Source organism: Elgaria multicarinata, chromosome 5, assembly GCF_023053635.1.
Source record: "Elgaria multicarinata webbii isolate HBS135686 ecotype San Diego chromosome 5, rElgMul1.1.pri, whole genome shotgun sequence".
NCBI classification, from domain to species: domain Eukaryota; kingdom Metazoa; phylum Chordata; class Lepidosauria; order Squamata; family Anguidae; genus Elgaria; species Elgaria multicarinata.
The window spans coordinates 130,943,981-130,960,347 of record NC_086175.1 but is presented as its reverse complement, the minus strand read 5'-3'; the positions used below and the strand labels follow the sequence as shown (position 1 = coordinate 130,960,347).

At 45.5% G+C, this 16,367-nt stretch overlaps 1 protein-coding gene across 1 annotated transcript in view; it reads left to right on the top strand.

Annotated features, from left to right (window-relative positions):
• Window positions 1-9,624: 9,624 nt before the first annotated feature.
• Window positions 9,625-16,367, top strand: part of USP35 (ubiquitin specific peptidase 35) — a 34,919-nt gene continuing 28,176 nt past the window's right edge. The window contains exons 1-2 of the mRNA XM_063127862.1: window positions 9,625-10,318; window positions 15,470-15,605. Of these exons, the coding sequence (XP_062983932.1) occupies window positions 9,637-10,318; window positions 15,470-15,605 (818 nt within the window). The 5' untranslated portion in view covers window positions 9,625-9,636. The remainder of the gene's footprint in view (window positions 10,319-15,469; window positions 15,606-16,367) is intronic.

Below are 16,367 nucleotides of genomic sequence, written 5' to 3'. Positions count from 1 at the left end.
AAAAGCTTTGCTGAAGTCAAGATATATGACATCCACAGCATTCCCACAGTCCACAAGGGAGGTTATCCTATCAAAAAATGAGATCAAATTAGTCTGACAGGATTTGTTCCTGACAAATCCATGTTGTCTTCTAGTAATCACTGCATTGATTTCAAGGTGTTTACAGATTGACTTCTTTATAATCTGCTCCAGAATTTTCCCAGGGATGGATGTCAGGCTGACTGGTCTGTAGTTCCCAGGTTCCTCCTTTTTGCCCTTTTTGAAGATAGGGACAACGTTAGCCCTCCTCCAGTCGTCCGGCACCTCACCCGTCTTCCATGATTTTGCAAAGATAATAGACAAAGGTTCTGAGAGTTCTTCCGCTAGCTCCTTCATTACCCTTGGATGCAGTTCATCGGGCCCTGGGGATTTGAACTCATTCAAGGAAATTAGGTGTTCTTTGACCATTTGTTTATCAATCTCAAACTGCAATCCTGCCCCCTCAACTTCTGCTTCACTTTTTCCAGGGGGGTCATAGATCCGCTTTTGGGAGAAGACCAAGGCAAAGTAGGAATTGAGCACTTCAGCCTTTTGTTTGTCGTCTGTTATCAATTTGCCATCCTCATTAAGCAGTTGAACCACCATTTCTTTCCTCTGTCTTTTACTACTCACGTATCTGAAGAAAGCCTTTTTATTGCTTTTAGCATCCCTCGCTAATCTCAGCTCATTCACAGCTTTAGCCTTCCTGACGCCATTTCGGCACTTCTGCGCCACTTGTCTGTACTCTTCTTTTGTAGCCTGGCCTTCCTTCCACTTCCTATATGTATCCCTTTTTGTTTTCAGTTCATCAATAAGCTTTTTGTGGAGCCACATTGGTTTCTTCTGTTGTCTTCTATCTTTTCTCCTTGTTGGAATTGTTTGTAACTGTGCCTTTAAAATTTCATTTTTTAGATACTCCCACCCATCCTGCACTCCTTTTCTTTTTAGGCTCCCTTGCCACGGGACCTTACTTATTATAGTTCTGAGTTTATTAAAATCAGCTTTCCTAAAATCCAGAGTACGTGTATGGCTACGCTCGACTTTTGTCTCCTTCATAATCAAGAATTCAAGTATTCATGGTTATCAGACATGGTAAACAAAAACTGGATTTCTGTATTCGAGGCAGCAGTACACCTCTCAGTACCAGATGCCAGAAGATGAGGAAAGGCCATTTCCAACATGCCCTGTTTGTAATTTTCTCAAGGACATTTGGAAACCCCACTGTCGGAGACAAAAAACTGGGTGGGGTTAGACTTTGATTTGATCCAGCATAGCAGGGCTTGTTTTTTTACTACTCCTGAGATCTAAAGTTGGACTTCATACAACGAAAATATACCTTCCTTTATTATTATTATTATTTATTTCACTTTGTGAAATAACCACAAAGTTATTACTTGAAATCCCTTTCTTTCTATCTGTGTGCAATGTATTTCCATCATCTTGTCTTTCCATTTCTTATGTTTGTGGGATCTGCAGGCAGGAATCGTGAGATATTTCTTCCAAGTTTGCATAGGGAAATAAATGTTGATTCAGAGCATGGCAAAACAAACAGATTCTCAGGAAGTGGCACTAAGATAAAGGCCATGATCCTATGCAAATTTGCTTAAGAGAAAGCCTCGTTGAGCACCATGGGACTTACTTATATGCATAGTATTGGGCTGTAACTTTGGTGATTTTCCGTTTTGATTCAAATTGATGCCTTTCTCAGATGCAGAAGAAAAATGGGTTTGGCATGAATGGTCTGTCTCGTTGCTTTGATTGAAGTTAATTTTCCAGGGATGCATTCTTGTCTCAAATTTTGCATGTATCTGCATTTTTCAAAATCATATTTATTATTGAAGGACTGCTATTTTTTATTTCAATCTGAAATATTTATTTTGTAATTTATTTGTTATCTTTATGAATCCCGCCTTTTCCTTCCTGGAGGCCAAAGCGGCATACGTGATCGTCCTCCACTCCATATCATCCTCACAACAACCCTGCGAGGTAGATTAGGCTGAGAGTCAATGAATGGCCCAAAGTCACCCAGTGAGCTTCATGGCAGAGTGGGGACTAGAACCTGGATCTCTTGAGTCTAACCAATGTGCCACACAGTTTGAATAGGATTTAACAGTAGTTAAGAATATAGGAATATAGGAAATCTAATTATACTGAGTCAGACTATTGGTTTATCTAGCTCAGTACTGTTGACACTGGCTGGCAGCAGCTTTTCAGGGTTCCTGGAAGGAATTTTTCCAGCCCTACCTCAAAGATGCCAGGAATTGAACCTGGGATCTTTTGCATGCAAAAGTTATACTCTATCACTGAGCTATACTCTTTCCTCCAAGTTAAAAAACACACACAAGGGAAACAAAGTCATACAAAATATAACCCAGTTTACACATAATGCTAAACCTCTTCCCTTCCATTCTGCTGTGTTACCAGGAGAAGGATTTCACTAGTGTTTAGTTTCATTTTCCACTAATGTCCTTGCATATGATTGTGGTCTTTAACAAGCTCTGGTCAGTTTCTAAACAAGCCAACATCAAACTGTAATTTATGGAACTAGCTTTTTAAACTAACCAGAGTTGATTATAAACCATGATCACTAGTTCATGCGCAACAACAAGCCGAGATTAATGGAAAGTGAAACTAAAACTGGCAAAACCTTTCTCTTGGATGCATGGGGGCGGGCAGAGAGAGAGCAGAAGGTACCTCAGTCTTGCTCATTCTTGTTCCAGTTTGAGCACGTAGCACTAAACCATGGTTTTAACGTTACATGCAAACTGGGTCATAGAATAATACAAGGCACAATCTAACCAGAGTTAAGCACTCTTAAGGCAATCCTACGCATGTTTAGGCAGAAAAAAGTTCCACAACTCCCAGCATGTCTGACTGGAGAATCCTGGGTATTTTTGGACTTTTTTTTTTGTCTAAACTTGCATAGGATTGCACCTTTAACAACCTGATCGTAAATATTTTGACTTGGGTGCTTCCAGATGAAAAGCTCCAAATGCTACCAGTCGAAAGGCATTGTGCACCTTCTCCATCTTTCCCTTTGTAACTTGTGATTTGAGAGGAGAAAGATGATGTGGTAGGAAAACACAGGAGGGTTACAAATGGAAGGTGACATAGAATCATAGAATAGTAGAGTTGGAAGGGGCCTATAAGGCCATTGAGTCCATCCCCCTGCTTAATGCAAGAATCCACCGTAAAGCATTCCTGACAGATGGTTGTCCAGCTGCCTCTTGAATGCATCTAGAGTGGGAGAGCCCACAACCTCCCTAGGTAACTGGTTCCATTGTCGTACTGCTCTAACAGTCAGGAAGTTTTTCCTGATGTCCAGCCGGAATCTGGCTTCCTTTAACTTGAGCCTATTATTCTGTGTCCCGCACTCTGGGAGGATTGAGAAGAGATCCTGGCTCTCCTTTGTGTGACAACCTTTTAAGTATTTGAAGAGTGCTATCATGTCTCCCCTCAATCTTCTCTTCTCCAGGCTAAACATGCCCAGTTCTCTCAGTCTCTCCTCATAGGGCTTTGCTTCTAGACCCCTGATCATCCTGGTTGCCCTCCTCTGAACACGCTCCAGCTTGTCTGCGTCCTTCTTGAATTGTGGAGCCCAGAACTGGATGCAATACTCTAGATGAGGCCTAACCAGGGCCGAATAGAAAGGAACCAGTACCTCACGTGATTCGAAAGCTATACTTCTACATAGTCTCCCCCACCCTGCCCATGCGAAATTCTGTGAATGAGGCTGGGTGATTGCTTGACAAAAGCCTCTTCTGAAACCAACCAAGTCTCATTGAATTCAGTGGGGCTTGGCAAGAATGCTTATGATTGCAGCCTCAAAGTTCCATTTTTCATTAGGAAAATCAAACACATCCTTAAATCCCTACCCTGGCAATCGGGTGGCGAATGGGTGATTTCAAAAGTGTTTAACCTGGATTGGATCATGCTCTTTACAAATCACCATAGAATAGCAACAAAGAGAAATATAAGCCAAACTCCAACAGCATTCATCTGTTACACAAATGGAAACCGCATATAACAAATGCTAGAATCGGGTTTTATTTACGGCCTTCTTAAAATTATTTAAGAAAGATGCCAAGGTAACTTCTGTTGGGAGGCATTCCATAATTGCAGAGAATTTGTTTTGCAGTCCTGCTGATTTTGCATTATGCACCATATCTCTGCGGTCACGGAGACTCAAGGACAAAAGTATTATCTTAGGTGCGCAGAACCCAGGCCACTTAGTGTGTTGTATCTTGGCATGGAGATAAAAGGATGGGGAAAATTCACCCTCTCAGCTTTTGCATATCATTTTAGAGTTGACTTGTTTTGCACGTAACGACATGTTGAATCATGGGTTGTCTTTATGTGCAAACTCAGAACTATGGGATAACTATGGGTTGTTAACTACAAGCTACCCAGGAAGAGAACCCGTGGTTTGTTCTTGAGTTGTGCATTCTGGGTAGTTAAAACCATGAGTGGTTGTTACTTGCAAACCCAGAACTGTGGGTTGTTCATGGGTTGTTTTGCCAGGCTACAGAGGTGGCAGGGTAGAGTGGCACTGCCCCCCAACCAAAAACCAGTTGTTCTACATGCCAGTATTACAGTGCTTCAAAGAATTTGGGATACTGAGAGGGAGTGAGAGAAGGGGGTGGGAACCAAAGAATTCAGGCATTGACCAAATAACCAGCAGTTTGCTCAATTGTATGGCAGTCAGATCACTGGTTAATTCTGGGTAAGGCAAGAACCTATGGGTTAATTAAACCATGGGTTGTTGTTACATGCAAAACAGCTCATATATTTCCCCCCGGATGCCAAATTTCATTCCCATTTCTGGACCTATCCAGTGGAAACTGGATGTTTGGTCACCCTATCATAAACCTATTTCTAAAGTGTGTCTAACTTAAGTCCCATTCATTTCAATAGGCCTACTCTAATGTTGGATACAACCTAGGCATAGGACCGGAACTGTGGTAGAACACATGCTTTTGCATCCAGACCTTCCCAGTTTCAATCCCTGGCATCTCCAGGTAGGCCTGGAAAACCTCCTGCCTGTAAACATGGAGGGCTGCCCTGCCTAGGGCCAGTTTAAAGATAAAAACCCTAAGAAAGAAGAGCAGAGCAGAGGCCTTGAAACAGTAGTTGAATAGGTCACCTGGTCAAAATTTTCATAGCATGAAGATAATCATTCCTTCTATTATGCTTTAAGGTGGATTCCTGCATTGAGTGGAGGGTTGGACTTGATGGCCTTAATGGCACCTTCCAACTCTACGATTCTGTGATTGTATTCTCTGATTTTATTATTCTATTTCTGATGTTCAGGCTGTGCATGCCGTTCCTTTTCCAGCCAGAATTAGGGTGACCCTATGGAAAGGAGGACAGGGCTCCTGTATTTTTAACAGTTGTATGGAAAAGGGAATTTCAGCAGGTGCCATTGGTATGCATGCAGCACCTGGTGAAGTCCTCTCTTCATCATTAGAGTTAACGCTGCAGGAGCTATACTAGAGTGACTAGATACAAAAGAGGGCAGGTCTCCTGCAGCTTTAACTATTGTGATGAAGAGGGAATTTCACCAGGTGCTGCATGCATACAAAGGACACCTGCTGAAATTCCCTTTTCAGGGAAAGGATACATGAGCCCTGTCCTCCTTTCCATAGGGTCACCCTAGCCAAAATGACACCAGCTTCATATAAGATGTGTGGGTGGGTGGGTGGGTGGATAACAGCAGGTTTGAGGAACACCAAGGTTTGCAGCTAGACAACAAATGAATCCTAAGGGGGTGGGGGGTACACAGGAAGCCCTGGGCGGGGTGGAGGGAGAGTTGAGCAGAATGGCTGGACTCCTAACACGGGAGCTAGGGTGGCCATATGGAAAGGAGGACAGGGCTCCTGTATCTTTAACAGTTATATTGAGAAGGGAATTTCAGCAGGTGTCATTTGTATATATGGAGAACCTGGTGAAATTTCCTCTTTATCACAACAGTTAAAGCCGCAGGTGCCCTGCCCTCTTTTAAATCTGTTCACTCTGGTATAGCTCCTGCAGCTCTAACTGCTGTGATGAAGAGGGAATTTCACCAGGTTCTCCATATATACAAACAATACCTGCTGAAATTCCCTTTTCTTTGTAACTGTTAAAGATACTGGAGCCCTGTCCTCCTTTTTATATGGTCACCCTACGGGAGTACTCCACACCGTGACGTCTTTTGGTAGATCGCCCTTGTAATATAAGATAATGATGTAGTTTATTACACAAGTATTACTGCTAACATCTGCAGATCACATTGCTCTTAAAGGGACAGGAACGGGGGCCAAGGGAAAAATCTGCAATGCTAGTTCCTTCTCTGGTTCTGTTGTTCTCCCCCCCACACACACACCCTGTGACAGATGTGCAAAATGACACTCCCAGAAGTGGGGAGGACAAGGCCGTGAAAGGGGGTGGGGAGAAACCAGCTCTACCTTGTCTCTTAACACTGTGGGGGATGTTAGTGGAGGTTTCTGGCTTGCAGCCTGGCAGCCCGAAAAGTACACATAATCCTAGTTTCTAGATGCTTGTTCACACCGACAAAGGAATGATTTGTAAGGGTATCATTCTGACTTGTTCTAGTGCAGCCCTCGTGTTTTCAGCAGCTTTATCCTTTCCTTTTTGTTGTTGTTGTTAATTAACGAAAGTGTTTCCCTGTTTCCCCTTTAATTTAATTGAAAAGAGCGACCTCATCCCCAACCCTGGCAAATTTTTGGCAGGGACAGACGGCCAAACGCTGCATGATGCTGCAAATCTCTCCTCCTGTCAGCCTGAATGGTGGGGGTCACGATCAGTAGAAAACTTGAGCAAAGTCCACCGCCTTTGTGTGCCCTGCATATCCCTTTAAACAAGTTTCCCCCAGTGCTCCCATCGGCCCCGCAGGGTTTAAAATTCCCCATGATGCCATTGATGTGGCATTGGCCCAGGGCATTGTGGGTAATGTTACTGGCCGCACCCAGCGCTAAAAAGAGCTGCCTGCTGCTGTCCCCACTGGGGCTCAACCACCGGGGAAGCACAAGAGAGCATTTTGCTGAGGTCTTTCCCTAAATCCAGACCTCTGCCCCTGCCCTGTATCCAGGTACTGAATTCCTGCATCCCAGCGGTGTTGTAATCCACTTTTGCCTCTGTGTCTCTGTGTGGTAGTGGACAGAGGAAAACTGACATTGATTTGGAAGAGATGAAGGTTGAAGGGTATGTCAGGGTGTTGCAGGGCTGTATTAAGCTTTTCTCCTTGCTGTGTACGGTTACTTTTAATGGGGGGGTTGGGTGAGAAAGGACACCCTCCAACCCTGCTGCTTGAAGTGTAATAATCCTGAATTCTACCATCACTTGCCTCCTGCTTGGCATGCTCCATATCAATGAAGTCTTCCTAAAATCATAGAGTTGGATGGTACCGTAGAGGTCATCTAGCCCACCCCCAACTCAGGGCAAGAACTGCAATGCAGGCTACCTCAACAGCATCTCTGACAGATGGCGATCCAGACTGTCACCTCTTTCGCTAGAGGTATTTAAGTAAATACCTCTAGCAAAGAAGGAGCGTCATCAGGCGAGCATTTTGTGGACCGGCTACTCACGGTTCTTCACAGGACATTTTGACAACACAGTGTTCCACCTGCGTGTCTCCCGCTCCTTCCGCTCTTTTTTCTGTCATAAAATAAGACCCGGAAAAATCCAAGTTTTTTTTTTGTTGTTGTTGGCTATAACGATACTTGCTGCCATTTCCTGCTGTGTGCAGGAGAAGCTGCGCAATAAAAGCGGCCACTGAATGGGCAACGTGGCCACTGCTTGCTTCCTGTCTTTTCCCGTGCGAAAAAAGAGGAAACTGCTCATTCCTATTGTGGGACAGAAGCAGGAGGCACAGCAACGGTAGGGAAACGCAATCCCCACCCCACCCCGATCTCATGAGGCTCAAAAAGTCAACAGTCTGTTCTTAATGACTCCTTATCCAGGCAGTCAAAGCAGAAAAGACAACCTTGAGGCCCAGTGAGTTTTGATTGCAGGAAGGACATAAGACACAGATGCCTCCCACTGTCCTAATATTTGCACTTTCAATAAAGGCATTTGAAGGATTTGTTGGAGTAGGGGTAGACCAGCTCCTGTCTTGTGCGGTCTAACGACTTGAATCCCCGTAGTCTATCACTATGCGTTAACGCAGAACTAAGCTGTCAGCCAACTTTTCCCAACCTGGTGTGTTGGAATATGACTCCTATTGTTCCTAATCAGCATAACCAGTGCTGGCTGGGGATTAGTGATTAAAGTGGTGCAGCGTGGCATAGTGGCTAGAGTGTCAGACTGGGAGTTGGGAGATCCAGGTTCTAGTCCCCACTCGGCCATGGAAACCGACTGGGGGACTTTGGGCCAGTCACAGACTCTCAGCCCAACCTACCTCACAGGGTTGTTGTTGTGAGGATAACATGGAGGGGAGGAGGATTATGTACACCGCCTCAGGTTCCTTGGAGGAAAAAAGGCGGGATATAAATGCAATCAATCAAACAATCAATCAAGGGAGCTGTGGTCCACCACAACTGAAGAGCACTGAGTTGGGAAAGGCTCTTGTAAGTGATCCCAACTCCGCAGTATTCCTTTAGAACATAGTAAGTACCTCGCTGGTTTGGATCAAGGCCTGGCATTTTTTAAGTGAAGTATTATCAAACTGCCACCACTACTCTTGGAATATTATATCGGTCTTCATTCTGAGGAGGCGAGTATATGACTTCACTCTGTCTTCACTCTGGGGAGGGGAGAATGCCTTAAGAACATAATAAATACCTCACGAGGTTGGATCAAGGCCTGGCATTTTTAAGTGCAGTGCTATCAAACTGCCACCACTACTCTTGGAATATTATATCTGTCTTCATTCTGAGGAGGCGAGTATATGACTTCACTCTGTCTTCACTCTGGGGAGGGGAGAATTCCATAAGAACATAATAAATACCTCACGAGGTTGGATCAAGGCCTGGCATTTTTAAGTGCAGTGCTATCAAACTGCTGCCGCCACTCTTAAAATATTATATCTGTCTTCAGTCTTGGCGGGGCGGGGGGATATTACTTCACTCTGTCTTCACTCTGGCAAGAGGAGAATAGCTAGAATAGCCACTCGGACAGGGGTGTCAATACTTTTTTCAACCCAAGGGATGAATTCTATTTCAGAGAAGCCCTTGGGAGCTGCATTCCAGTGGTGGGCAGGGCCATAGGCTACTAACCGTGATGGCTATATGCTACCTCCAGTATCAGAGGCAGTAAGCACCAGTTGGTGGGGAACATGGATGGGAAAGCACTGTTGCACCCGTGTCCTGCTTGTGGGCTCCTGGTCGCCAGCTGGTTGGCCACTGTGTGAACAGAATGTTGGACTAGATGGACCCTTGGTCTGATCCAGCAGGGCGCTTCTGATGTTCTTATGTTCTTACTGCCAGAAACTCAGCCTTAGGAAAGGCATTTCAACCTTATCGAAGGAGGAACGAACTGCACAATAGGTGGAGAATCACCAAACAATCAATGTTTGGGTGGCAAGGGGGTGGCTTTCTGGGGGACCCCAGTTTCTGTGCCCCTGAGCTAGAGAACTGAACTTGCCACAGTTTGATTCCCTTCCAGCTCCCCAGAAAAGTCAACATGGATAAGATCCTTGAAGCCATCCTGATGTCGTCTTACCCCGACCATGTGAAGCAAGGGTTGGTGAGGCGGGTCATCGAGGCTTCGAAGCAGTCCATGGACAGCGAGCAGTGCTGGTCAATGCTTGAGCTTTCTACCAAGCTCTTCCTGGTGGGCGACACCAAGTTCAAGCGGTCGGTCGGCAAAGAGATCTTGGAAGCCTTCGGCCTTTACCACCGAGAGGCTTTCGAGGAGTTCTTCAACGTCCGTTTCCTCCTCAGCCTCCTTCAGGAGGGCTATGGCCCTCTCGGGAAAAGAAGCCTGTACGTCTTTGATTATATCCACCTGGGGTTGCCCTTCGTTCTGGGCAGCCCGTTGGCCAACGACATTTTCGGCCTGCTGAGGACGGAGGTTCTCCGGAAGGTCTGCGAGAGGCCGGGGCTAAAGCAGTGCGTGAAAATCAGCAAGCTCTTAACCCAATACCCTCAGTGTATCCCCACGGGCAAACGCCAGGCCCTCTTCTGCCAGCAGCTCATACGAAGCATTGGGCAATTCCACCCCGTCTCAGGCAGAGAAGAGGTCATCGTGGACTTCCTAGACCACGTGATCAAAGTGGGCATCTTGCTGCAGAAGATATGGAAAGCTCAGATGTCCTCCATCCTCCCCTCCTTGAAAGAACTCTTCATGATCATTTCATCAACGGGTAAGGAGGGCGGGGGGGTGGTGGGTTGTGGTTGTTTTGGGATGGCCGGAATTGAAACCTGGGTTGGTGATTGATGCTAGCAAAATGCCCATAGTCATGACCGGTGTGTGTGTGTGTGTGTGTGTGTGTGTGTGTGTTTATGAGGGCTTGTATATTATGAGGTTGTGCATAACATACAAGCCCTCATAAACACTCAAAGCACATTTTGCCCTAAGTGAAGCAGTGTCCCCAAATGCATTTATTCCCATGCGTGGAAGAAACCAAACAGGGGAAGGGTCTAATTTAGTGTATTCATTCATGCATTTACAGCTAGAGAATGGACGTGGCTCTGCTCGGGTTCGATGATGATGATTTGTATCCTGCCTTTTGCCCAATGCTGGGCCTCAAGGCGGCTTTACAAAATCAAAACATATACAGTTAAAACCTATCAATAGAATGAAATTTAATAAACAGGATGAAATTTAATAGGGATAAATGCCAAGTTCTACATTTAGGAAATAGAAACCAAAGGCACAGTTACAAGATGGGGGATACTCGGCTCAGCAATACTACAAACGAGAAGGATCTTGATGTTGTTGTAGATCGCAAGCTGAATATAAGCCAACAGTGAGATATGGCTGCAAGAAAGGCCAATGCTATTTTGGGCTGCATTAATAGAAGTATAGCTTCCAAATCACGTGAGGTACTGGTTCCTCTCTATTCGGCCCTGGTTAGGCCTCATCTAGAGTATTGCGTCCAGTTCTGGGCTCCACAATTCAAGAAGGACGCAGACAAGCTGGAGCGTGTTCAGAGGAGGGCAACCAGGATGATCAGGGGTCTGGAAACAAAGCCCTATGAAGAGAGACTGAAAGAACTGGGCATGTTTAGCCTGGAGAAGAGGAGATTGAGGGGAGACATGATAGCACTCTTCAAATACTTAAAAGGTTGTCACACAGAGGAGGGCCAGGATCTCTTCTCGATCCTCCCAGAGTGCAGGACACGGAATAACGGGGTCAAGTTAAAGGAAGCCAGATTCCAGCTGGACATCAGGAAAAACTTCCTGACTGTTAGAGCAGTGCGACAATGGAATCAGTTACCTAGGGAGGTTGTGGGCTCTCCCACACTAGAGGCCTTCAAGAGGCAGCTGGACAAGCATCTGTCGGGGATGCTTTAGGGTGTATTCCTGCATTGAGCAGGGGGTTGGACTCGATGGCCTTGTAGGCCCCTTCCAACTCTGCTATTCTATGATTCTATGAAATACACAAAAGTTAAAAACTATATTATTATTATTTATTTATTTATTTTATTTATTTATTTATTTATATAGCACCAACAATGTACTTGGTGCTGTACAGAATATACAAATAACACAGCAATGCCCTGCCTAGAGGCTTACAGTCTAAAATCACATTAAAACATATGAAAGCGGGGGGAAGGGTTGACACAAAACAGAATTAAAGGAATAATCATAGCAATAAGAACAGTAAATCAGGCTAAAATGCCAAAAGCTATGGAAAACAGATGAGTTTTTCAAACGTTTTTTTAAAATCTAAGATGGAACTCTTTTATACTTTGAACGTTTTTAATTTTTGTGAACCGCCCAGAGAGCTCCGGCTATTGGGCGGTATAGAAATGTAATAAATAAATAAATAAATAAATAAATAATAAAATTCGTATATATTAAACACGTCCCAATATTAAAACATTTGAACAATTAAAATGCATGACAATTTTAAAAGCCCTAGGCATAGACGGAGGTCCAGATTATTCACCCAAGGCCTGCCAGAACGAGAAAACTTTGCCCGCCCCTGGAAGTACGTCAAGGAGGGAGCCAGCAGCCACCGAGAAGGCCCTTAGTTTGATACAGTGAAGCCTTCAAGCTAATTTGCACACCTGTCGGAATTGGACACATGGCGCCTGTCCTGTCTGAATGAAGCCATGGCTGCTTGACACCCCCTAGGCACAGCCTCTGCCATGGTGGATCCTAATAGCTCCCTGGGGAGGGGGTTGTCCCCTCCAGTCCCCTGAGCTGGGGGGTCGCCTCACAGCAGGTGGAGGTTGAAACCATATAACTCTGTCTCTTGGTTTATTAATCTCCGCTGGCTTCAAACTGGATGGACTGCAAAGCTATGTGCTGCTCCTAGTGGCCAAAGATGTTAGTGCAGGCTTTAGCCATAAGGACGCATTAGAATTAATTAATGCGTTTGAAAAATAAAATAACCCCATCACTAAAGTCCCCTTAGTATGCATGCCAAGTTTCAGGAGTCTAGGTGCCAGGTTCTTGATGCTATGGTGCACATCCTCTTTTATTACTAGGCGTTTTATTCTGTCCTCCAAGCCGACGAAAACGACATGCAGAGCCCTCTCCCCTCACAACGTTCCTGTGAGGTAGGTCAAGATGTAGTGACTAGCTCAAGGTCACCCGGTGAATTTCATGGCTGAGCAGGGATTTGAACCCAGGTCTCCCTAGTATTGGCTGCAAAATGGTAACAGATACATCACACTGGCTGATGACTCTGGTCATTGAGAAAGAGGCCTGCTCCTATTTGCGCATAGTCCCACTCTAGGTCACCCTGGAATATACTTCTGCAAACCTGTGGGTCGTCCCCCACCCCCAAGCATGCGAATTCCTCCCTCTTGTTTTGCAGTGGCCCTGTTTGGGCCACAGTTCTGTCGGCACTCACTAGCAGAGTTTGCTATTAGCAGGAGTAATAGTACAATGCCACCTCTTTCCTTTCTTTCAACATCCTCTTTCTCCATGAAGTTGTTGCCATGCCACACTGTAGCGAGCCTAAAAAGATTAGGGTAAAGCCCGTGCCAACATGGGGGCTAGTAGTTCTGCTCCTTTCCCGCTCTTTTGCCCCTCAGTCCCCTCACCACTGTCGTTCTTCCCGAAACCTCCCGCCTTCTTGGGAGACGATGAAGAGGTCTGCCACGTAATCCATGAAGCTTTATTCAGGCAATAAACATCTCCTCCCGCCTGAAGAGAGTCTAACCTCTAGGAACTTTCCTCTAGGCAAAACGATGCAAACTAAGTGAGACAATTGTCCTTTCAAGAAGAACAGGAAGCCTTTTCCCAGAACACTTTGACTTCAGGGAGACTGGTTCTGTAGAAGCCTCTGGCGAGAAGCTAGCTGGGCAGACCTTCTCTCACCTTATTTATTTATTTATTACACTTATATACCGTCCCCATAGCCAGGACTCTCTGGGCGGTTTACAGAAATTCTAAAATTAAGATAAAAACGAGTATACAAAATTTAAAATTCTAAAACACAGAACATACACACATAAAGCATTAAAAACCGTTAAAAAACTAAACATGTGGGTGATTAAGATGTGCCGCCATATGCCTGAGCAAAGAGGAAAGTCTTAACCTGGCGCCGGAAAGATAGCAGCGTTGGTGCCAGGCGAGCCTCATCAGGGAGATCGTTCCATAGTCTGGGGGCCACCACCGAAAAGGCCCTGTCCCTCGTTGCCACACTCCGAACCTCTCTCGGAGTAGGCACCTGGAGGAGGACCTTAGATGTTAAATGTAATGACCGGGTATATTCACGTCGGGTGAGGCGTTCCGTCAGGTATTGTGGTCCCAAGCCGTGTAAGGCTTTATAGGTCAAAACCAGCACCTTGAATTGGGCTCGGAAACATACAGGCAGCCAGTGCAAGCGGACCAGAGCAGGTGTTATACGGTCGAACCTTCTGGTTCCCGAAATCAATCTGGCCGCTGCATTTTGCACGAGCTGCAGCTTCCGAACCGTCTTCAAAGGCAGCCCTACGTAGAGCGCATTGCAGTAATCTAACTTGGAGGTTACCAGAGCATAGACAACCTTCCTTTAGCTCTGCGGCGGACTCTAGGATCAGCTAGCCTTTCAGTGTCCTCCCCCTCGGAAGAGTACTGATTTCCCGCAGACTGTGTGTTGTTAACGTTTTCATTGATAAGGTCTGGCGAAGGTCCGTCCCCAGCTGGCGAAGTGACCGTGAGAGGCACCTCTTCCACTCCCAGTATAGGCTGGAATGTTTCTGGCGCCGTCTCTTCTGCTTCAGAATCTGATTCTGATTGATCGCCTGAAACTCCTTCCCCCAACCTAAGAGGAACAGGCCTAGTCATGGCAGGCTCATGAATAATGCAAACGGGGCTCATGCATAGAGAATTCCCCCTCCGAAATTTGCATGCGGCACGGCCCCTCACCTCCCTCCCGGTGATGACAGCCTAACCATGCGGCTGCAGGCTGGGCCCACCTTCCCGAAACTTATTGGCCAAATAGGGCTTTCCGTCATCCCACCGGCAGAGGGGGCTCCCCTGCCTTGGGGCAAAGCAAATTAATTGCTATTAAAGCTCGAGCTCTGAACTGCCTTTGAACTTTCAAAACTTTCTGCATGTCTGCACTGCTCAAGCTCCACTTTAAAACGAACACGAGCAAAATCGGTCTGGTAGTTCTGTTGAGTTATGGCTTTAGAAGCTGTTTAGTTATTGCACAGACTGGGTTTCTGGCACATAACCTTTTGTGTTAAGTCTCTGTCTGGGCCCTACAGAGACTAGCAGAGATTACAGCGGTTCTCAGCCAAGTCAGCAAAGACGTGAATTAAGACAGAGAGGTTAAAATAAACCTTTTTACTGGCAAATAAATATATAATTTAGTTATGGCAATACAGATACAAATACTTACAAACGGTCAGTCAATACAGCTCACATGAGGGACATGGAAGTTATACAGGATAATGAACATGAAAACACATTTACTTTTATAGACAACCTGTACAATGATGCAACTCCTTGCAACCCTTAATTGAAGACAATCAGTTAGACAATTATTCAATTATGACACTCAATGTCCAGGTGTAGAGTTGACCTTTAAGTTTCTGCTGAGTCTTCTGTTCCTCCAGATCCTCAGCAATTAACAAATCAATGGAAAACATAACCAGGATCCATTCCAGGACTCCAACAGTTCTCGAGTAATAAGCCTTACACTACTGTATTCTTCTATAAGATGCAATTGAAATAATGCATATTCTTTCCCTCCCTTTCTCTGGTGTTTTGTGTGTGTGTGTGTGTATTTATATAATGGAACGGTCGCGAACAAATATTTGCCTGAGTAAATAAAAGGCACAAAGCGCACGCAGACTTAATTCATCTTGGAATATGATTGGCCTGCTTGTGTCTTGATGGTTTTGCAGAACATCAGCAAGCACCATCCATTGCCTTAGCCAGCGTGGTGCAATACGTTCCACTAGAGCTGATGGATGGGATCCTAAGAAACCTCACCAATGATGACAGCATAACAGATGTGCAGATGATGATGGCCATGGGCAGGTAAGAATTGCTGCGCTGTGCGGAGGCTGGCGGCTCTGATTTTATTTATTTTATTTATTTATTGCATTTGTATACCGCCCCATAGCCGAAGCTCTCTGGGCAGTTCACATAAGATAGAATCATAGAATCATAGAATAGCAGAGTTGGAAGGGGCCTACAAGGCCATCGAGTCCAACCCCCTGCTCAATGCAGGAATCCACCTTAAAGCATCCCTGACGGATGGTTGTCCAGCTGCCTCTAGTGTGGGAGAGGCCACAATCTCACCAGGCAACTGATTCCATTGTCGTACTGCTCTAACAGGAAGTTTTTCCTGATGTCCAGCTGGAATCTGGCTTCCTTTAACTTGAGCCCGTTATTCCGTGTCCTGCACTCTGGGAGGATCGAGAAGAGATCGTGGCCCTCCTCTGTGTGACAACCTTTTAAGGATTTGAAGAGTGCTTTCATGTCTCCCCTCCATCTTCTCTTCTCCAGGCTAAACATGCCCAGTTCTTTCAGTCTCTCTTCATAGGGCTTTGTTTCCAGACCCCTGATCATCCTCGTTGCCCTCCTCTGAACCCCCTCCAGCTTGTCTGCGTCCTTCTTGAATTGTGGAGCCCAGAACTGGACGCAATACTCTAGATGAGGCCTAACCAGGGCCGAATAGAGAGGAACCAGTACCTCACGCGATTTGGAAGCTATACTTCTATTAATGCAGCCCAAAATAGCATTTGCCTTTCTTGCAGCCATATCACACTGTTGGCTCGTATTCAGCTTGCAATCTAC